Below are 20150 nucleotides of genomic sequence, written 5' to 3'. Positions count from 1 at the left end.
TTGTGCTAGCGATGACACTTACTCGTGCCTTACTTTTCCTATAACCGAAAACGGTTGCCGCCAAGTTCAAATATGAATGAAGTTATACATTACGTATACGTATTTTATTTATTAATTATTTTTAAATATTAAGTATACGTGTTCTCAGGTTTAACATGAAAGAGAAGACGATTTTCTTTTCTGCTTCTATATCAAGTAAAAAACTTCTATCCCGTCGAAATCTTTGTCTCAGCATTCGTCCTTTAGTTATCCCCATTTTGAATGCAAATTTGATGCACTTTTCCACTTTCCCCCATAAAAAAATGAGACAGTTATTTTACTATTTTTATACGATTTTAAAACTTTATTTTTAAAGATGAAAATAAACAATATACCTTTATTGTGTGTTTTTTCGTGTTTGTTTTAGTAAATTTTACATAATTTTCAATAAAATAAGTTATTTTTTGTTTTCTTTTTGTTTTGTATTTTTTTTTTTTTGGTTTTCGATTAAAAATGACATATTGTAGTTTAGTGTTCTTGTATTTCCATTTCCTTTTTCCTTTACGCATATTTTGTTGTTTCTGTTTTTCGTTCTTTTTTTTTTGCATAAATATAAATTTGATGAATTATATTTAGCTTATATCCCAAATACTGAATTTTCCTCTTACACATTTTTATTACTTAATGCTGCTGCGTTTAAAGTTTTCCTCTTTTAGATTTGGTTTTTGTTTTTTATTTTTTATAATTTTCTAAATACAAACCAAATTTTTTCCGTTGGTTTTGTTTTCTTTGTTGAATTTTTGCGCGAAATGTACAATTTTGTGCGATTATGTTTTTTGGTTTTTGTTTCGTTTTGGGTATGGCCAGAAATATGTTTTCGAAGATTCCAAAATGTACACCAAACACAAAATATAAATAAATGGATAAGGTAGATCAAACCGATAATGGGAAAATGGATGTGAAACTGGATACGAAAACGGAACCGGGACACGAAACCGAAACGTAGCTAGTGAATTACATAGTTTAATCATATAAAAGTTAGTGTGTATATATATATCCGTATTATATACGCAGACATAAATGGTTTTTGTTTTTGTTTTTGGGTGAAATTTAATGAGGAATTGCCTCATTCGTTTCCCATTCGTATTACATTTATATATATTGTATTTTGTGGTTTCCGTATGCATATTGTGGTAAATATGTAGTAAAGTGTGTGTGTGTGTGTGTTTGTATTTTTCTGGGGGGTTCGTCTATTGTGTTATTACATATACTTATAATTTAAATTCTATGACATTTCTCATCGCTGTCTTTATTAGCTTGCCACATTAGTTTTAGTGATGAAAGGAATACATATTTATCCGTATACATATATAAACGTTTATATATATGTATATAATACATGTATGCTTAAGTTTTTGTCAAGTTGGAATTTCGAAAATATTTCATTTAATGCCAGGCTTTGCTTTCGCTTAGTTCAACCAATCAATCAATTAATCATAATAGAAACGTTATATAACTCATTGTGTGTTGAAATTCTTGAATTTGAATCAAACTAAAATCAAAAATCGTATATGCATCTCAGGGATTTTGGTTTACCAATCGTTTTGTATTACATATTAGCGCTTTAAATAGCCCAGAAGTATATAAATTTATTCTCTTTAATTGCTTAAAATGTTCCTTTTGTAATTCAGCCAAATTGTTTGGACATTCTTCTTCATACATATGTATGTATGTATGTGAAGTTTTATTTTAATAAATTGTAGAAACATTTGATGCATTGTTTAATTCGTAATATTGTATCAAATTTTTGGCTTGAACTACATAGAACGGAATTTTGGATTGATCCATGCCGATTTGAATTTCGATTCCTATATGTATATTTAAAGCGCTTGGCTGTTGTTATTGTTGTATCTTTTTTTTTTCTTGTTTACCACTTATTTATTACAATTACATTTATAAAAGTTATTTCTAAAGTTGTTTGTACTATTTCTTGGAAATAATTCCGGTCTATTGTTGTTTAACTAAAGAGAGTTTTCAATTTATTGTTGTTCTTCACATTCTTTCTCGTTTTTTTTCTTCTTTTAAATGAAACTAAAATAAATTTTCTTTTTGGTTTGTTTGCAATTTGTGCATTGTGAAATTCTTGCATCTATCGAGCCGAAATGATGCTTGCCAAAGAGTCATTGGATACGTTGGATAAGTTCAAATTTGAATGTTGGGGCCAAAAATACCATGATCATCATCATCTTCATCTTCATTCAACATCGTCATATTCATTATACTGTTTGAAAAAAGTTCTAAGCAAAAACACTAACAAATACACACACCTGTTGTGGCACTTCTTTCCTTTTGCTTTTTGTAAAACGAATCCAAATATTTGTGTTTAATTTTTTTTGGTTTTGTCACTTTTCATAATCGTAATCTTATGTTCAAAAATTATGATATACAATATATACTTATATACATAGTGTGTGTGTGTGTATGTGTGTTTGTTTCGGGGTCATTTTCGTGTGTGTGTTGGTTTTTCCATTCAATTTTGCTAATTTTTGCTAAGTTCTCTTCTACTTTTCTTCTTTTTGCTCTCCATTTCGAAAACGATTACGATTTTGTTAACTCAAATCATGTATGTTTGTGTGTTTGTGTGTGTATGTATGTGTGAAGGTGAGTGTAATGTTAGGGGGAAAGAAGCACAAGAGGAGAAATTATTAGGAAATATGCTAAAAGGGACGTTTGGTTCATATTTGCCTTCCATCGCCCATTATTTTTGTCCGTTTATTTTTCGTATGTTTTGTTTTTTTTTTTGTTTTTCTTTCTATTTTCCCTTTTTTTTTTGGTTTGTTTTCTTTGGAAAGTCTTTTCGTTTTGGTTGTATGTGCCTCGTATGAGATATATGTATGTATATAGATTCATATATACGTACTATATATACCATTTTACGATCATTACTCCTTTTCTTCTTCGTCAAATATTAGCTTACGGTTTAAGTTTGCTTTATACCTAAACTTGCCGCCACATTAGTATGCCGTTCTTTTACTTTTCCATTTGCTTAACTTTCAGTTAAATATTTTTTATATTCCACCTAAGATCTAAATTAAATGTAGCATAGTTTGCATATGCATGTGTGTGGGGTTCATGTGTGTGGGTCTGTGTTTGTTTCAGAAAGTATTACATTCAATAATGAGCAACTCAGCGGTTTTTATGTAGTATATCTCATATACAGTCGGATATATGTGTGTATATATGCCTCCTAAGTTAGTAGTCAGTATTTATCCAAACCTTTTGTCATTTCTAGTCTAAATTATGAATTTTACAGCATCATGCATAAGATTCTCATCATCTAAATGTTTGCTGGTTAATTGCTTAAACTAAATACATACATACATACATATCATATCTCTTACTTAGGTTGAAAATTACAAAATTTTCTAGGGATTAATTTCAATCTCATCTCAAGTAGGGGAAGTGGGTGGGCGGGAGAGAGAGAGAGAGATAGTGAGTGAGGGAGGGTTTTAAAAAGATTTGCTCTATACGATTATCCACTGCTGATATCGTTATGATTCTGTTTAATCACAAAATTAGGGGATTTTTGAGAGACAGTGTGACCAGGTCGAACGTGTTTGCACAGTTTTTGATATTCGCTTGTGTTTTGGTCTATTTGGAGCCCTTTTCTCTTTCTCTTTATATTTCGTCGTTTTGTTATTTCCTATTCCTTTTTGTTTTGCTTAATTCGCATTGTTTTTAATTTGTTTATACTTTTTTACACTTTTTAATTTCTCTTTATACAATTTTTATTTATAATTTATAGTAAAAAATTAACATTTTTCTTTTGGTTTCTTTTTGTTTTTGTTTAGTTTTTTACTTGAAGGCACTTTAGATCGGACGTTGTGGCCCCATTTCAAAAATTTGCTTCTAACTTTACGTTATCACTTTCAATGAATCTTGTCTATTCTCCTCACTAGTCAGTGAGTGTGTATATGTGTGTGTGTGCGAGTGTGGTTGTGTATTATCGAGTTGGAGACAAATTAACAAACGAAAAAACCTAAATCGAATGTTTAATTCGAAACTTTTGCCGAAAGATGTTCGAAATGTTACCGAAAGTTCATTTAATTCGAAACTTGTATTTGCCTTGTCTTCATTTGGGTATTTTAGAGATATATATTTTTTTTGTAGGTATTGCCTTCAGTGCTATTGATTAAGTAAAAACACGGTTCTGGATGTCCTAGATTTTTGCCAGATCCTGACAAATTTTGGTTTTATTTTGAGCTTTGTGAACTGTTCACGCTTCGACGATTGCTGGTTACACTTAACGAAAACTTTGTATGTAGTTCAGTTGGTTTCTTGTTCGAGTTTTGTTGTTTTTTCAGTGGGAATGGTATAAACCTAATTGAGAATGGTTCCAAAAAGCTGTGGCTATTTCATTGTGCGCTGTAACGGAAAAACTTAGAGAACGCTCATCAAAAATGTTGAAAAATGAAACTGAAACTTGTTTGGAAATCGAAGAGCAAATCTTAATATAACTTATAAGTATGGAAGGTTGAACAATAGTTAACTAACCATAGTTAGACATACGAGTTCATACATAGTTAGATATTACGAAGTGCCTAAAGGATACGCATCCTTTATTGTTATAAACGTTTTTTTTTTCTTGGAGGGTGTAGGGTTGGTTGGAGGTTGGAGAACTCAATTTGTTTCGTTTTGTTTATTATATATACTTTGTTTTTTTTTTTTTTTTGTCTTTTTCTTGTTTTGATAATTTATACATACACTTTCAATCTTACGCTCACCTTAACTTAAGTTCTGTCCAAGTTATGTTTTTTTTTTCGTACATTCTAAACATTTACAAAGATTTTTAGGAAACAAAATATTTTATGAGATATTTTTCCATATTTTTTTTTTGTGGGTAATAACGTAGAGAAAACCTTTTGCTATTTATGTGGTTGTGTTTCTGTTCGCATTTTTTATTTATTTTTGAGTGTTCTTTTTAGTTTTTGTCAATCAATTTTGTAGTTTTTGTTTTACTTTTTTATAATTTTGAGTTTTGCTGCTGCTGCTATTTTTTGTTGTTGTTCCTTTTAACACCTTTTGACGATGATTTTGAATTTTGCTATATCTTTTTTTTTTTTTTTTGTATCCTTAGCCTGAGCCTTGGGCTCGGTCTATTCCATTCAGTGATTAGTTTTTGTATAATTTTGTTGTTTTGTCACGTTTTCCTTTTTATATATATAATTTAAGGCAGATTTTCCACAAAACTTAAAAAGGGATTCGGTTTCACTTGAAAACTTAAAAGAAATTAAAAGAATTGAAATATTTTCGAGAGGGTTTTTCTCTTTCTTTTTTTAGTTCATTTTCTTTTTTATAAATTTACATTTTCAGTTTTGTCATTAATGTTAATTTTGTTTAGTAATTTAATTTTTTTTTCTTTTCGATTTGTTTTTTTTTTGTAGTTTTTTTTGGTATTTTTTGGTTTGTTATTATGTTCTTAAAGATAAGGCGCGAAGGTGCTTAAAATAAGCTTGTACTTTTTTCTTGATATTCATTTTTCAACACGTTTTTTAATTTTTTTCGAAAATGTTCTTTCAAAGTTTTCCATAATTTTTATCCATTTTACCTTCTTTGTTTTGGGCTTTCCGTTCTTCTTGTTTTCGTTAACTTACAATTTAGGGGTTTCCTTTTGTTTTGTATTTTTGTTTTGTGTGTCTTACCAAAATTTTATAATTTTGTTTTATAATTTTTGGATTTTGAATTTATCATCATAAATTTTGTTTCTGGTTGTTGTCTTTAAGCTAAAGAGTTTCTTTTTCCTTCTTCGTTTTTTGCATTTCTGCGATTTTGGATTTTTTTTCCATTTGTTGATTTTGTTTTTTTTTTTTTTTGTTGGGTGGGTTTTTTTTTGTTTTGTGTTTTTTTTTTGTTTTGTTGTAAATTTGTTTGTCCTGAATGTTTACACCGAGAGAGAATTATCCAAACATGGCCGAGAGTTTTATAAATTTTGTTCGTTTTGTGTGTTCTTCCTTTCATTTTACCTTTTTTGTATTAATGTCCTTGATTCTTTTTGTTCTTTTCTTTTTTTTTTTTTTTTTTTTGAAGTTTTTGTTATAAAACGCGTTGTTTTTGTTGTTGTTGTAAGTACATTTGTTTTTGTTTAATTGTTATAAAAGTGATTTAAGTCAAATAAGAGAATCGAATAGAAAATTAAGAATTTGTTTATATAAAATGCTGCCTGTAAATTATTATTATTTTCTTTATACTTCTTTTTTGTTTTTGGGTTTTGCGAGTTAGTTAAACGATGTCGTTGTTTCTCTTTGTCTTGTCATTAGATTTTTTTTTTTTTTTTTGATCAAGTAAATATGTTTGTAAGCCCATTTTGACCACGACTTTTGTTCTATGCCAAAAAAACGCTAAATGCTGAATTTGTTGTTGTTGTTGTTGTCCTTATTCTTGCTGAGTTTGTCCAAAAGGTTAATTTTATATTACATATTCTCCGAGTAGATATATGTTTATGTATATATAGGAACATTACCGAAATATCATTTTTATATTTAATTTTACACTTACACCTAAAACTTAATTTTTACAATTTAATGTTGGCTTTAAAATTTACTTGACCAAAAAAAAAAAAAAAAAAATTACATCACTTTTAGCCAACTGGCAGCGCGTCTTTTGGTTTTCTTTTTGTTATGTTTTTATAGTTGTCGTGTTTTGGTATTTTGTTTTTTATTTTTCCCATTTCTTCTTCGTTTCTGCTTTTTCTTTCAATTTCTTCTTACCGAAATGCACACCAAAGTCTTTGCCGAGAGTTTTTTGTTTTTGCATTTTTGCAATTTATTTGTTGTTTCTTCAAGTTGTTGTTGTTGTTGCAAAATGCAGCGCTTTATGGCCGAAAATCGTCGTTCGTCTGTCTTCTTAAACATCTAAGCCGAAATATGCATGAATAACTTATATATTTATATATCGTATATAAATCATTGATCGAAATTTGCCTTTTAATCGAAAATACCACATGAGCTTGATGTTCTGTTATTCCAATTAATTGTTGTTGCTAGTCGGATTTCTATATATACATATATATATATATATATATATCTTGTTATACCCCATTTGAGTGAAAATTGAAAGTTGTTTTATTTTTTTGGATTATTTGGTTCGTATTTTTTGTTTGCGTCTGTTGTCTATTAGTTTTATTATTATCGCGATTGTTTTTACACATATTTTCCTACATCGATTGAGCACAATATCTTTTAAAAATCCTGCGATATTAAATAGGGCGCTGAAGGAGTTTGGAAGAAGGCAAAAAAGGAATCCAAAAACAAGAAATCCTTTGAAAAGAGTTGGAAATTTAAAGTTGGGTGTGGGTCGGAAAAGTTGAAATTTCGAGCTAAGAAAAGTCAGACAAAACTTGAGGAAGTCTTTTTAATATAAAAATTTATAAATGAAGTGGACTCTTGGGAAATGTATATGTTCGATTTTTTGCTGATCGATATTCGAAATAGATTAATAGATAGAAACATATTAGATTATAAAAGTTGTTGACCGATTGAGATGAAAAAACATTTGCAAGAATCCAAACGAAAGTTTATTTTAGAGATCGCTACTTGAATTTTTCTACATAGGATAATAATGATAAAGTGCTCAATCCATATTGAAAACATATATATTTCCAATCAAATAAATTCAGAATAAGTTGGGTAGTGTAGAAATTATATTGATATTTGATCTTTCGTTGCTGAAGTTGTTGTTATTGCTGCTGATGGTTATTGAACGGCATTTTGGTTGTTGTTGTTGTTGCTTTTTTGTTATTTTGGCTGGCGGTTGAATTTCTTTACTGTCGTTTTTTTTGAGTTTTTGTTGTTTATTCTGTTCTGTTTTTTGTTTTATGTTTATGTTTGTAGTTTTGCTATGTATGTAAGTTATGTTGTTCTATATGCAATTCTTTAATTGTTGTTTGGTTTTTGTTTTTCGAAAATCAAAATCAATTACGACAATTGCTAATTGTATAAATTTTTACGATTAGATGGTTTCAATTACTTATGCTGACATTGAATTTATTTTGTTCTTGTAATATTTCGTGTTTCATGTTTTTTAATGCGTGTGTGTATGTGTCTGTGTATGTGTGTGTGTGTGTGAGTCTCTTGTGTTTGTGCAATAAATTAATTCTAAAGGCGACATTCCAGTTTATAGTTTCTTTTGGTTGGACTTTGCCTTCCGCTTGTCCTTTATTGGTATGCCTTTCTTTTCTTGACTGATACCAATTTCTATTTTTGTGTGTGTAAGTAAAAAAGCATATAAATATCTCTGTATATATATATGTATGTTTTCGTATTGGAACATTTGCATACATGTCTGACTGTCGTATTGATGTTCTTGAAGTTCTTGTTGCTGTTGTTGCTTATGTAGGGTTCTTGTATTGGCTGTTGTCTTGATGTGGTTGTTGTTGGTTCCTGCTTATAACATATTTGTTGTATTCCATTTTTGGTTTCCTTGTTTTAGCATATTTTACCGATGCTTTGATTTTATTTTAGTTGTATATTTTTGGGGTTTTTTTTTTTTTTTTGGTTTTTTTAGTTTTTTATTTTGTGTTTTGTTTTGTTGTAATACATATTTAAAATAGCAACTACCCATTATTATTATTTGCATTTTTGGTTTTTGGTTTGCATTTTATGTACTTCTTATATAAGTTAATAATGTTATATGTATTTATAAGGTTTTGTTTTTGGATGTAAAGTGGACTTTGAGTTTTATCTTCTTTCTGTTGTGTTAATTAGTTAGCTTCGTCTTAGTCGCTGGGTAAGGATGTACGGGGAAGCGGGAGAGTAATCTCCAGGTAGGGGGCTAGATAATACTTAATATCTGATCTTAAATGTCTAGGAAAATGTATGGCGCAAATGGTTTCACTTCACTCACTTGGTGGTTGCATAGCATAATTACAGATTGTTGGATTTTTCTTTACTTTTGTTTCTTTCAGTGTACATTTAGAACTTGTTGTTTTCTGTTACGTTTTACAATGTATCTAAAGTTATGGTTTTGTATATATTTGTATATATATTTCACTTATTATATAAATATTACCGGCACTATTGTTCAGAACTAAAAGTTTTTGCTTTTTGACTTAACGTGTTTTTGTTGTTTTGGCTTCATCTACTTTCCCTTTTTTTGCGAATTCAAAACTAAGTGAAAAATTCGTTCCAAAATTGTTTGCGCTTTAAATGAAAATGTTTTAAAACAGTTTAAAAAGAAAAATTAAAAATTGTTTTTGGTTTTTGTCTTTTTATTTGGTTTTCCTTATCTCTCACTCCTTTCTGCTGATACTTCACTTGTATTTTAACTAAATAGAATCTTTGTATGAACTTTCAACTAAAAAATATCAATTTACCAGCTGCTGATCCATCATCAACAGGTGGCAAATTGTTGTTGCTGTTTGTTGGTTAAAAACTAAAAAATTTTCAACACAAATCTCACATGGTTAATTGTCATGACACATTATGGACCAACGCTCTCTGCAGACTCTCTTTGCCCACCATTTACCAGAAGGAGGAGGACCAGTAGGAGGAGGTGGTTAGGCGAATGGCAGGTTTGATAGAGAGAGCTAGCACAAAAGTTGGCCATAATAGTCACATTTTGGGTTTTTGCTTTTTTTTTTTTTGTTTGGCTATTTCGCTATTTTGTAAACTTAAATGGTAAATTGTTTCATGTGAAAGGCAACTGTTTTTGGCGCAGAAGCTGCAGCATACTTTTAGGCATTGGTACAAAGGACTTGTGGCATGGGTTATTGGGAACTTGTGGTTGGGTTGGGATTCTGCTGAGCTTCTACGCTTGGTTTCGCTTCTTTTTGCTATTTGTTTAGTTTAGTTTGTTGTTGTTTTGTGTTTTTGTTGGTTGGTTTTTGTATATTGCTATTGTAAAATATATTATTATAAATATGTTAATTTGCTTATCGTTTAATATTGACTTGTTGCTGTTGTTCATCTTCTGCTTTATCATCATCGAGTTGTTGATTTCAATGATTTTTGCTTAGGTTTCTTTTTGATTTTTCATTTGGCTATAACTAGACTTTTTTTTTTTTTTTGTTTAGTTTTTTTTTTTTTTTGTTTTTTGGCTTGCTCTTGTTTCAGTTATATTTTGTTGTAAACTTATATTATTATAAAATATCTGATCACATTTGTTTGCAGTCTCTGTATAAATATTTTGTTGTATTATTTATTTGTGTTTTTTTGTTTTGTTTTTATTTTTTTGGTTTTGGTTTTATACATATTTTACACATGCCTTTTGCATATTGACGTTGATTGTGAAACGAAAAAAGAAAAGGATGGAACACAAATTGTTTAAACTCATATATATATAAATATATATGTATATATTTGCGTTTTTCGTTTGCTCCTACAGTTTGGTACAAAAAATTGTTGTAGAATTTCGACAAACGTCTGGCTCGATTTCTGGCATTAGTTGAATTTGGGCATTGGACAATGGGCGTTCGTTTTTTGCTGATGTATTCGCATCGCATCGTGTTATCTGGTTGTTGTTTGTCTGGTAGAAGCCAATTGGTTTGTTTCTTATATTGGTTGTACTTCAGTTTTACGGATCGGCGCACCTTTAATTCTCGAAGAATTACAAAGATGCACACAATTGTGAAATAATAAAAATATTACTGGGCTATTGTCTGTGCGCGGATTGGTCGCACATTTTTTTATATCTGCATTTTCTGTTTTGTTTATATATTTGATATATGGCTATTGCTATGGCTGGCTGTCTGTGAAATTGTATATGTGAACCAAAGGAGTTTGATTTTTCTGCGAGGACTACATCAGCTGTAGGTGGCAATTGAATGCCTTGTCTTGTCGGTCCAAAAAGTGGGGAATAATGCCTGGAATCGTGCCAGTTTAACGCACGCAATTATATAAGGAATTCTTTAATACTTGATGCTGTTGTTGTTGTTGTTAATTGCTTCGATTTTCGTAAGAGAATTGTGGAACACAAAAAGCAGTTGTTTTTTATCACTTATTTTTGTTGTTGTTGGGATTGGCTTACGTTGTTGCTGTTGTTGTTGTTGTTGTAAATTTAGCCTAATGTCATTCAAATGATATATTCTTATAGTTTGTGTTTTATCCATTCGGATGTTTGTTTTTGTTTTTGTGGCTTTGCATGTAATTAGATCATCAGCAGGCAGGCTTTGAGTCGTTACATCAAATTTAACATTTCTATACAGTTTGAATGACATTAGACAGCATTTATCCCTCCCAAAATGTATTTATCTCTCTATGTCTCTTAGGCAGTTTTGCAGTCTCTTCTCTTCCTGTTTGTTTGATTCTCAAAAATAAAAATATAATTGTTGCTGTTGTTTACTAATTGTGAACATAAAATTATTGATTTAAAACATTTTGGCTTATTATGCTAATTGGCTATTGTTGTTTGTTGTGATTGGTTGGTTGCTGTTTTTTTTTTTTTTTTTGTTTTGGTTTTCTCTTAATTTGTTTTTGGTTTGGTTTTCTAGTATAAAAATATAAATCGTTTTTTGTTTGTTTTTTATAAAATTTATATTTATATTATTTATATTATTGATTTATAAGGTTTGCATTGGCTTTTGTATTGTACTATAAATTATTCCGGTTACGTGCCAAGCACGCGTCTTCTATCTATTGCAAATGATAAGGAAAAACTCTCCCGTCCTGTGGCATAAAATATCTCTTGGTTGAGCAGAATGATTCTCTCAACACTGGAAACACTTAGATTGTATCTTTATTTTTATATATTATTATTTAATTATTGTTTATATAATTTATATTTTGGTTGTGTGGGTAAATATTTGCGTCTCTTTGTAAAAATTTGAACTTAGGATGGCTTAATTGAGTCAACAGAAAATCAAGTACGAGTATTCAAGTATATATAAGTTATTATGGCTGTTCAGATCGTTTAGATATTATTTTGATCTCTTTTGATTCGTTTCGTTATTCTTTTTTTGATATGTTTGAGACAACCCAAAAGGAGTTGCTGCTTGGAAGTTTTGTTGTGTGTTTGTTGCTCTTATTATTATTAATTGTGTTATTATGATTCATTTGTTGTTGTTTTATCGTTTAGATATTGTCAATTGAAAATTGGGCTTGTTGTTGTTCTGTTTGGTTGTTGTATAGTTTAGTAAAAAAATGAAGTTGGTTGAAAACTGAAAAATATCACATACCGAGTCATGTGTATGTTTCCCTGGCTATTGTTGGTTTTTAAAACTAAAGTTGTTCTTGTTGTTGTTGTGAATTATTAGATTATTATTATTATTGTTATGATTATTATTATTATTATGTTATGCAACTGTCATATATATTTTTATACTGTTCATTCATGTGCATTTGTTGTGGTATATATATCAATTGAATTTCGAATTTGCTTTATTGGTTTTTTTCTGGATAATCATTGCCGAAATTGTATGTACTGTATTTGTTCATAAGCCAAAAGTTTTTTTTTTATAACTCTGTCATAACTAAGGATGCTTAAGATTGAAACGAAAATGTAAATATAAACAATTTAATTGTTTATTTAAAAACAAGAGAAATGATTTAGTTTTCGGTTTTTGCTCAACTAAAGCGGTTTTGGTTTGATTTATGCAAACACACAGTGCTGGCCGAAAGTATATATACACCAGTGTTTGCTCTATTGCAGTTTGTTTGTAACTAAAAAACGTTGAAACATCCAACTTTAGGTTGTCATTTTAAAGTTATCAGATGATTCACACTAAAAATTGTTTTTACAATGTATATATTTTGTTAAATATATACATTGCTATATCTGTTGTTGTTGTTTTCTCTGATTCCCATTAATTAATCGTTTGATTGCCAAATAAGTGATAAAAAATTTGTCGTGATTGGTCCTAAAAGATGTTTTTTAAGAATTTTGTAAATCGCGTTTTGCTACTAAAAAAACGCAATTATCATTAATTTTAATGTTCATTGTTTTCATATTTTTTTTTTCGTTTAAAGTTTGTTAGTTTGTTTGTTTTTTTGTTGTTTACCAAAACTGCAAATTTGATTTTTGTGGTCTTGATTTAATTTTTTGTTTTGTTTTCTTCTTTATCTCTTTGTTGTTTTTTTGTGATCAGATGTTTTTTGAAACAAGGATGCTTAACTAACGTACTTGAAAAGAATTGTCTATATTCAATTGAATATATTGTGTGTGTGTGTGTGTGTGTTTGTTGTGTGTGAAAGCCAAATAGATCTTGATATATATACACTTGATTGTTATTACCTTGTGTATATTTAGTTGGTGTGTTTTTTTGTTTTGGCACATTTCCTTGATACTTTGTCTGTGAACCATTTGAACCATTTGCGCGCATTTTCAATGCCAAGTAAAGCTAATCTGATTTAGGTTATTATCTAGCCCCTGATGTCGATAGAGTCTATCGGTTAACGGGGTTTGCTGTTGTCTTTGTCTTATGCTTAAATTGTAGTAATATTTAATTACGATGTATGTGAGGGTGTAAGTGTGAATCTGTGTGTGTGTGTGTGTGTAGAGATTAATTGTCATTTATATACAATTCGGATCAGTTTTCATTTTGCGGTATATGCTGCGGTATTTCGTTTTCGTTTCTCATTATTTTGTTTGGTTTTCCTTTTTTTGCGGTAATAATGCTTTTAAATCTAGTTAAAATTGCATATGGCTGCATCTGTATTTTTATATTTGGTAATTGGTTTACGTGTAAGATATATATATATATTTTTTTTATTTTTTTGGTTTTGTTTTCTTTTGTTTTGGGTTACGTGTAGTATTTATTATGATTTAAGTTGTCGTTTTTTGTTTAGTTTTTATGTTTCTTTGTGGTTTCGGGTTTCACTTTCTTATTTTTGCTGCTCTGCTCTCACAATCAGTTTATGAAATCTCGATTAATGTATGTATTTTGCTTGCTGCCACTGTAGAATCGTGTTGATTGGGTGGTGGCTGGACATGTTAGCCAACACTGCCAATTTGTCGCCTCATCATGTAGTTGTTGTAGTAGTTCTGTTGTTGCTTTCTTGTAGGTTGTTTGTTGTGTTGGCTGGTTTGCGGTTTTTTGTGTAGTTAGTCTAATCAATATATATTTAGTATTCTGATCCCTGATCCCTGGCCTATTAACTCATCTCAATTGTAAACTGTACTATTATTAGTTAGGTACGTGGTTAGGTTTGTTCGCTTTAATTCTATGACAATGTCTCTCACACTCTTTGTCCAGGCGGGCAAACCAATTGGGCGAAAACTATTCTCTAGGCTATGGCTTCTTTTTTTTATTAAGAATGTGAATTTGTTTTAGAATTTACCATTACCGAAAAGTTCCCTCAAAAACTGAATCTTGCAATTTCAAGGCCAGAAATACTTTGCAAATGCGTTTGTATATGTGTGTGTGAGTCAACTCTCTTATTTTCCTGACTTTCTTTGTGTGTGGGAGAAAGAGCATTCTTTAAATTTAGTTGCTTACCGTGCGATTACCGAAAGACTTGAAGTTGTAGTTCTGTTGTAGTGTTGGTTAACGTGTTATTTTCTGTGAGTGTTGTTCAAGGCCAATCAATGAAATTTCCAGGGTTTTAACGTAATTTTGCTATGCCAAAAATGTTTCTTGACGGTTTTGTTTTTAAAGCAAAAATAAATGTGAAAATTTGCCAAAAATGCATAAGGGGGAGAATTTTGTAAAGTAAAAAGCAAGCGCCGTCAAATTTGTTTTTTGTTTCTTTTTTTTTTTCTATGAAGTTTTTGTTTATTAACCAATTATTAATATGTTTTGTTTTTGCTTGACTTATAGTATAATTATGTATGTAAGTATAAATGTATGAAATATGTATTGTATGTATGTATGTATGTCTTGCATTAATTATACGTATGCGCGTGTAAGTTAGTATGTTTGTTTGTATGTTTTGTATGTGGGTTGGTACGCAAGTAATTTAATTTAATTCTTGAGGTTAAAACATCATTCTAATCAAAATCAAATTAGCAAAACTATAAAACAAACTGAGAAATCAAATTGATAAATCTGAAGTTATTTCTGAATTTTCGACGGCTTCGTTTTTCATTTTCCATTTTCAAAACTGTTCAATTTTGCTTAATTTTTAAAAATTTTGCCTAAAAGTTTTTGGTTTTAATTTTTTTGTTTTTTTTTTTTTTTTGGTAAGCCAAACGTTTATTGTTAATAAGCCTTAAATTGCCTAAAAAGTGATTTATTTTTTAGTTTTTTTTTTTTTTTTTTTTTTGCTTTTTGCATAATTTATGTCAATTTTTTGCTTTGGTTTCATTTAACTATTTTTTACAATCAATAATTTCGTATGGATGGAAGACGTCTCCATCCATATTGGTTTTTTACCGAAACAAGTTAGATTCTTTCTGGCTATCACAAAATCAGTTACAATTGTATTTAAATCAATTTTCAAACTTTTTCTTTGTCTTCTCAATTTTTTCTTCTTATTTTGTTAATTTCTTCTTTGTTTTGCCAAAAATAGGTTTAAATTTTGTAAAGGCATTAACAATCAACGAGTTTTCATTTTCAATTTGGACTTTTCAATTTCGTTTGTTGCGTTGGAAGAAAACTGAAGGAAAATGAACAACTTAAACTGAAAATCAACTAGAAAATTATATAACTTAAAATTTATATATTCTAAATGTTTGTTCATATTTATATATATATTTTTTTTGTACGATCTTTTTTTTTTTTGGTTTTTTAGACTAAATACGAGAATGCTTCGCTTGAATTTTCTCCTTTTTAGGTTTATTCGATTTCAGATGATTAAATTTTCCAAAAAAAAAATGTTCGAATTGGTCAGGATGTTTTTCGATTTCAATTTCGCTTCAATTTCTTTCATTAAAATTTTTGTTTTTAGTTTAGGAAACTCACCGTTTTATATTTGTTTGTTTTAATTTTGTCATAATTACGCCAAAATTGCTTTATAATTTTGTTTGGTTTAAGCCTAAAGAGTTTGGTTTTTTTTTGGTTTGCTTTAGCTAAAAATTCAACTATTGTTAAAAATTTCGTCAATTGTGGATTGGGCCGAAAAGTTTTGCTATATAAAGTGGTGTTCCCGACTCTTCCTTTTTCTCTTTTTTTTACTCGCATTTTCACTTGCTCCAAAATTTCTTAGTTAATTGCCAATATATTTTAATGCAGTGGGGCGTTAGGGTCGACGGGGGGTGGAGAGTTTGATAAGGCTTGGGCATGGCATGTGAACCTTCATCGAACAAAATGTTGTTTGGGGGCCGAAAAATGTTTCGTTTCGTTCACGCAAAGTTTGTTTCGAGGAATATATTTTGTTTTGCCAAAATTTGAATTTAATCTTATTAATTTGTACGTTTTGTTTTGGACATTTTGCTGTTGTTTATTTAAATGTGTTTAGCATGTAATTGATGATTGCTGTTATTGTTGTTGTTAATTCTGTGTTGCAGTGTTTGTTGGATGCAACACATAAGGTTTGCCCGCCCCCTAAAAAGCCATAAAGAGCAGGCAAACATATCCCTCTTAACCCGCCCACTTTCCATTATTGCATGTATAAGCAGAGACGTAGCCAGGATATAATTTGAATGAAAGGTTATCTTGTTCGATTATTTAAACTAGTTTTCCAATCAATTCGAACCCCTTTTTAACTACGCCTATGCCTTTTGTGGTATATGAGAAATGAAAGTGCATGTCCTTGAAGATCACAGCCCAAAAAAGAGAACCAAAATGTGGACGCAGAAATTAAATTTCAATAATCAAAGAAAAATAAAAACAAATTAAATATTGTTCGGTTTTAAAATTGTCTTTTTTGTGTATGTATGTATATTTTGTTTTTCTGTTTTATATATACATATATACGAATGTATATGTACATACATTTGTTGTATATGTTTTGTTGCAACTTAAGGCCAAGTAAATTAAACTAAAATATTAACTTAAATTATGTAAAATATATATGTATGTACATAAATAACAGACTAGTGTGTGCGTGTGTGTGTGTGTGTGTGTGTGTGTGTGTGTGTGTGTGTGTGTGAGTGTGTGTGTGTTGATCAACTAAAAATTAATATGCGTGCTTTTTAATATTTTAAAATAAATCGTATGAAAAAGATTGGTTTTGATTTAACAATTAACTTTGGTCAAAAATGAATTACCCTAACGCCCACAGCTTATACAAATTACATTCTAAATTTTTTTTTGTTTTTGTTCTTTAAATTTCATATTCTTTTTTTAGACTTTCTTTTTTTCTTTTTTTCTTTTGTGTTGTTAATAGACATCGAATATATGTGCTTAAGGTTATAAGGGGGAAAACGTAACCGCAACTAGGATTTGGAGGTCCCTTTTTTGTTTTGTTTTTTTCTTTGGGGTAGCTGCTTGTCTTGTTTAAGCTTTTCGAAAGTTAACAAATTAAGCAGCCACAGAAATAAATCGAAGTCGTGAAAGGAAAAATGGGAGTTTAATTAATTAATTAAGTTGGTCTGAATTTGAAGTAGATTTTAGTCACTCCAAATGCACAGCAACTTCATATCTATAATTGTAGACTTTGTACCGATGTGTTTGTGTGTGGGTGTGTGTATGTATGTAGTTGTTGGATGGTTGTGTGTCAACTTTCGGTAGAATTTGCATCATTTCTTTCATCGTTTAAGACGGCTCAACTATTTTGTTATTGTGTAAAACATTTGTAAAAAAAAATTTGAACTAACAAACCCAACGATAGTACAGAGTACAGTTTACACTGTGGCGGTGTGTGTTTTTTCTTTTTTTGCTGGCTCAGGTTTTTCAGTTGTCGCTTTTCTGTATTTTGTTTTTTTTTTTTTTTAATTTGCACTATTTTATGTTTTAACATTTGCATTAAACTTTTCTTTTTCAGGGGCAAACTAATTGTCTTTGTTCTGCTGCTGAGGTTTTTGTTTAGTGTACATGTAGTGTATGTGTATGTGTGTGTTGTGTGGGCATGTTTAAATGTGTGTGATTGATCGAAATTTTCGTTAAAATATTTTACGGCTCTATTTAAGTTTTACTTTTAACCCATTACAAATTTTTTTTTGTTTAGTTTGTGGTTTTCGGCCTAAACGCAATTAAAAACTCTTTTTAACTATTTTGTCCTTCCTAATATTTGAAGTAGGGGTAATCCCTATTCCCATTTTTCATTTTTGGTATGTGTGTATGAATATTTTGTGTGTAACTGTTTGGTGTGATTGGGTCATATTATGGGTAAATTTTATATTATGGTCATATCCAGTTGTACTTCTTACGCAGATTTAGTTTCTTGACTTGTTTTTTGTTCGTTTCGCTTTGGTTGTGGTTGCTGATGTTGTTATCGTCGGCGTTGTTGCTGCCGTCGTGGTGTTCGTAGAAGCGGAGAGTGTTGCTGTTGGCATAGCCAACAACTCCTCCACTTATTCCAGCTGTTCTAAAAAAATTCGGCGACTTGAAGTATTCGGGCACGGGATCATCCATGCGGGAGATAATTTTGTAAATTGATTTCTTCCACGATTGCTCGGTGTCTTTGCCACCCTGTATTGCACGGAAAAATTCCCGTAATGTCTGTTCGACAACGAAACGGAAGTTTTGTGGTACCTGTTGAAAATAAATGATAGGTGGAGCGGCGGCGAAAAAGATGGAAATACGTTAGCAAAATAATCACAATTAAAAGATTAACAAATCAAGAATTCTTCAAAAGTAACGTGTATTTGTGTCGTGTGGTTATCTGAACATTGATTAGTGTTGTTTGTAGACCAAAGCAAATCTTTTACATCTTTGAAATTATTAGTATTAGCTTTTTAACGTTGAGGCAAAAATATCGTCTGTTAAATTTTGTTAGTCCTTATTCTGGAAAACCAAACAAGCCATGCTCTTGAGAAAATGGTTAACTGGCATCAAGAAAATAATCTTGTTTTTTGCTAAAAAATCTTCAAATCCTAACGCAGAACGAAAGAAGCGTTATATCAATAGTACCTTTTTCTTCCCTTTTCCATTATCGAGATTAACAATAACTTTATACTGTCCAAAGGACACCAGGATCGTCCGTAGTTCTTTCAAGCCTAATATTCTGCCAAGTGGTACAAAATATTTGATATCTCAGCTCCCAACAAGACAAATAGGATGTGCTTTACACAGAAAATAAACCTTGGCGTTTGTTTAATATACATATTTGTTATCCTAATTCTTCAATGGACTCCTGAGATATTTGCTATATTTTCTTCAACAAAAAAGTCATTCTATCTCAGTTTCACAAAGGAACATTTAATTAACAAGAACTTTATTTTGTTTAAAAGAAAACACGATTGTTCTTGAATCGACTGAGATATAATTTCAAATTTAAGAAATGTGTAGCATACTTTTTTGGGCAGATGAATGGCAGGCAAAGAAATTTTTAGTGTTTTCTTAATATCTCTATATTTTTGCTGGACTATCGGGATTTCGTTTACACGGTTGTTAGTCCTTGATGAGAGTAGTCGTTTACAATATCTTGATCCTTTGAAAGACTCGTGAAATATTACCTCTCTTTTCTTATACAAAAAAAGTCGTTTTCTCTCAGCTTCGCGAATGTGTATGGAAAATATAGAATCTGAGAACTTTTTTTGAAGAATAATTAAAATCCTTGAATGCAGATCGATAGTTCTGATAGGTCCTGGAGAAATCGGTCATTATTCTCTAGAGATATGGACGCCCTTGAACGGAAAGGATATAGTGGATTTCCATCAAAGTGGAAATCGATTTTGCGGAGGGTTCTTTTTGTCGGCTTTTTCAAAAGACGTTTCAGGTCCATAAAATAGTAATGTTGAAAAATAAATGTCAACTGGACGCCATAACAGTTATGTCATTGAGTAAATTATACTAGCCCTAATTTTTGGTTATTTTGCCTTGAATCTCTGTCAAGGTATTCGGAAATCTCTTAATCAAAAAGTTTAATATTAATTAATTATTTTTTGAACCTCAAAAAAAAAATCAGTAAACAATATAATGCAAAAATGGAAAAATATATAGATTTCTTTGGTCTGCAATTTCATTTGTATTATTAGAGTGTGTGTATGTGTTTGTTATTTGTTTGTAGAGTTTTTTGTTGGTGTATTTGGATTTTTGGGCATACCTCAATATGATTGTTGCGATTGTAGTGCAAATTGAGCACGCGATACAATTCACTATCTCCAGCAATCAACAGATCATCGGGTGTCTTGATACCTTCAGTGACCGCTTGTCGTGCATATTTCTCCATTTGTATGTAGTAGAATTCTCTGCAGAT

General features: G+C 30.2%; 1 protein-coding gene across 7 annotated transcripts in view; it reads right to left on the bottom strand.

Annotated features, from left to right (window-relative positions):
* Window positions 1-527: 527 nt before the first annotated feature.
* Window positions 528-20150, bottom strand: part of pros (prospero) — a 72304-nt gene continuing 52681 nt past the window's right edge. For all 7 annotated transcript variants that reach the window (XM_068301703.1, XM_068301698.1, XM_068301704.1 and 4 more), the window contains 2 exons: window positions 19998-20142; window positions 528-18484 (listed from right to left, as the gene is read on the bottom strand). In XM_068301703.1, the coding sequence (XP_068157804.1) occupies window positions 18137-18484; window positions 19998-20142 (493 nt within the window). In that variant the 3' untranslated portion in view covers window positions 528-18136. The remainder of the gene's footprint in view (window positions 18485-19997; window positions 20143-20150) is intronic.

The sequence above is a fragment of the Drosophila tropicalis genome, unplaced genomic scaffold, assembly GCF_018151085.1.
Source record: "Drosophila tropicalis isolate 14030-0801.00 unplaced genomic scaffold, ASM1815108v1 contig_878, whole genome shotgun sequence".
Classification (NCBI taxonomy): Eukaryota; Metazoa; Arthropoda; class Insecta; order Diptera; family Drosophilidae; genus Drosophila; species Drosophila tropicalis.
The sequence above is the reverse complement of the archived record's forward strand: the minus strand, read 5'-3'. Positions and strand labels throughout refer to the sequence as shown.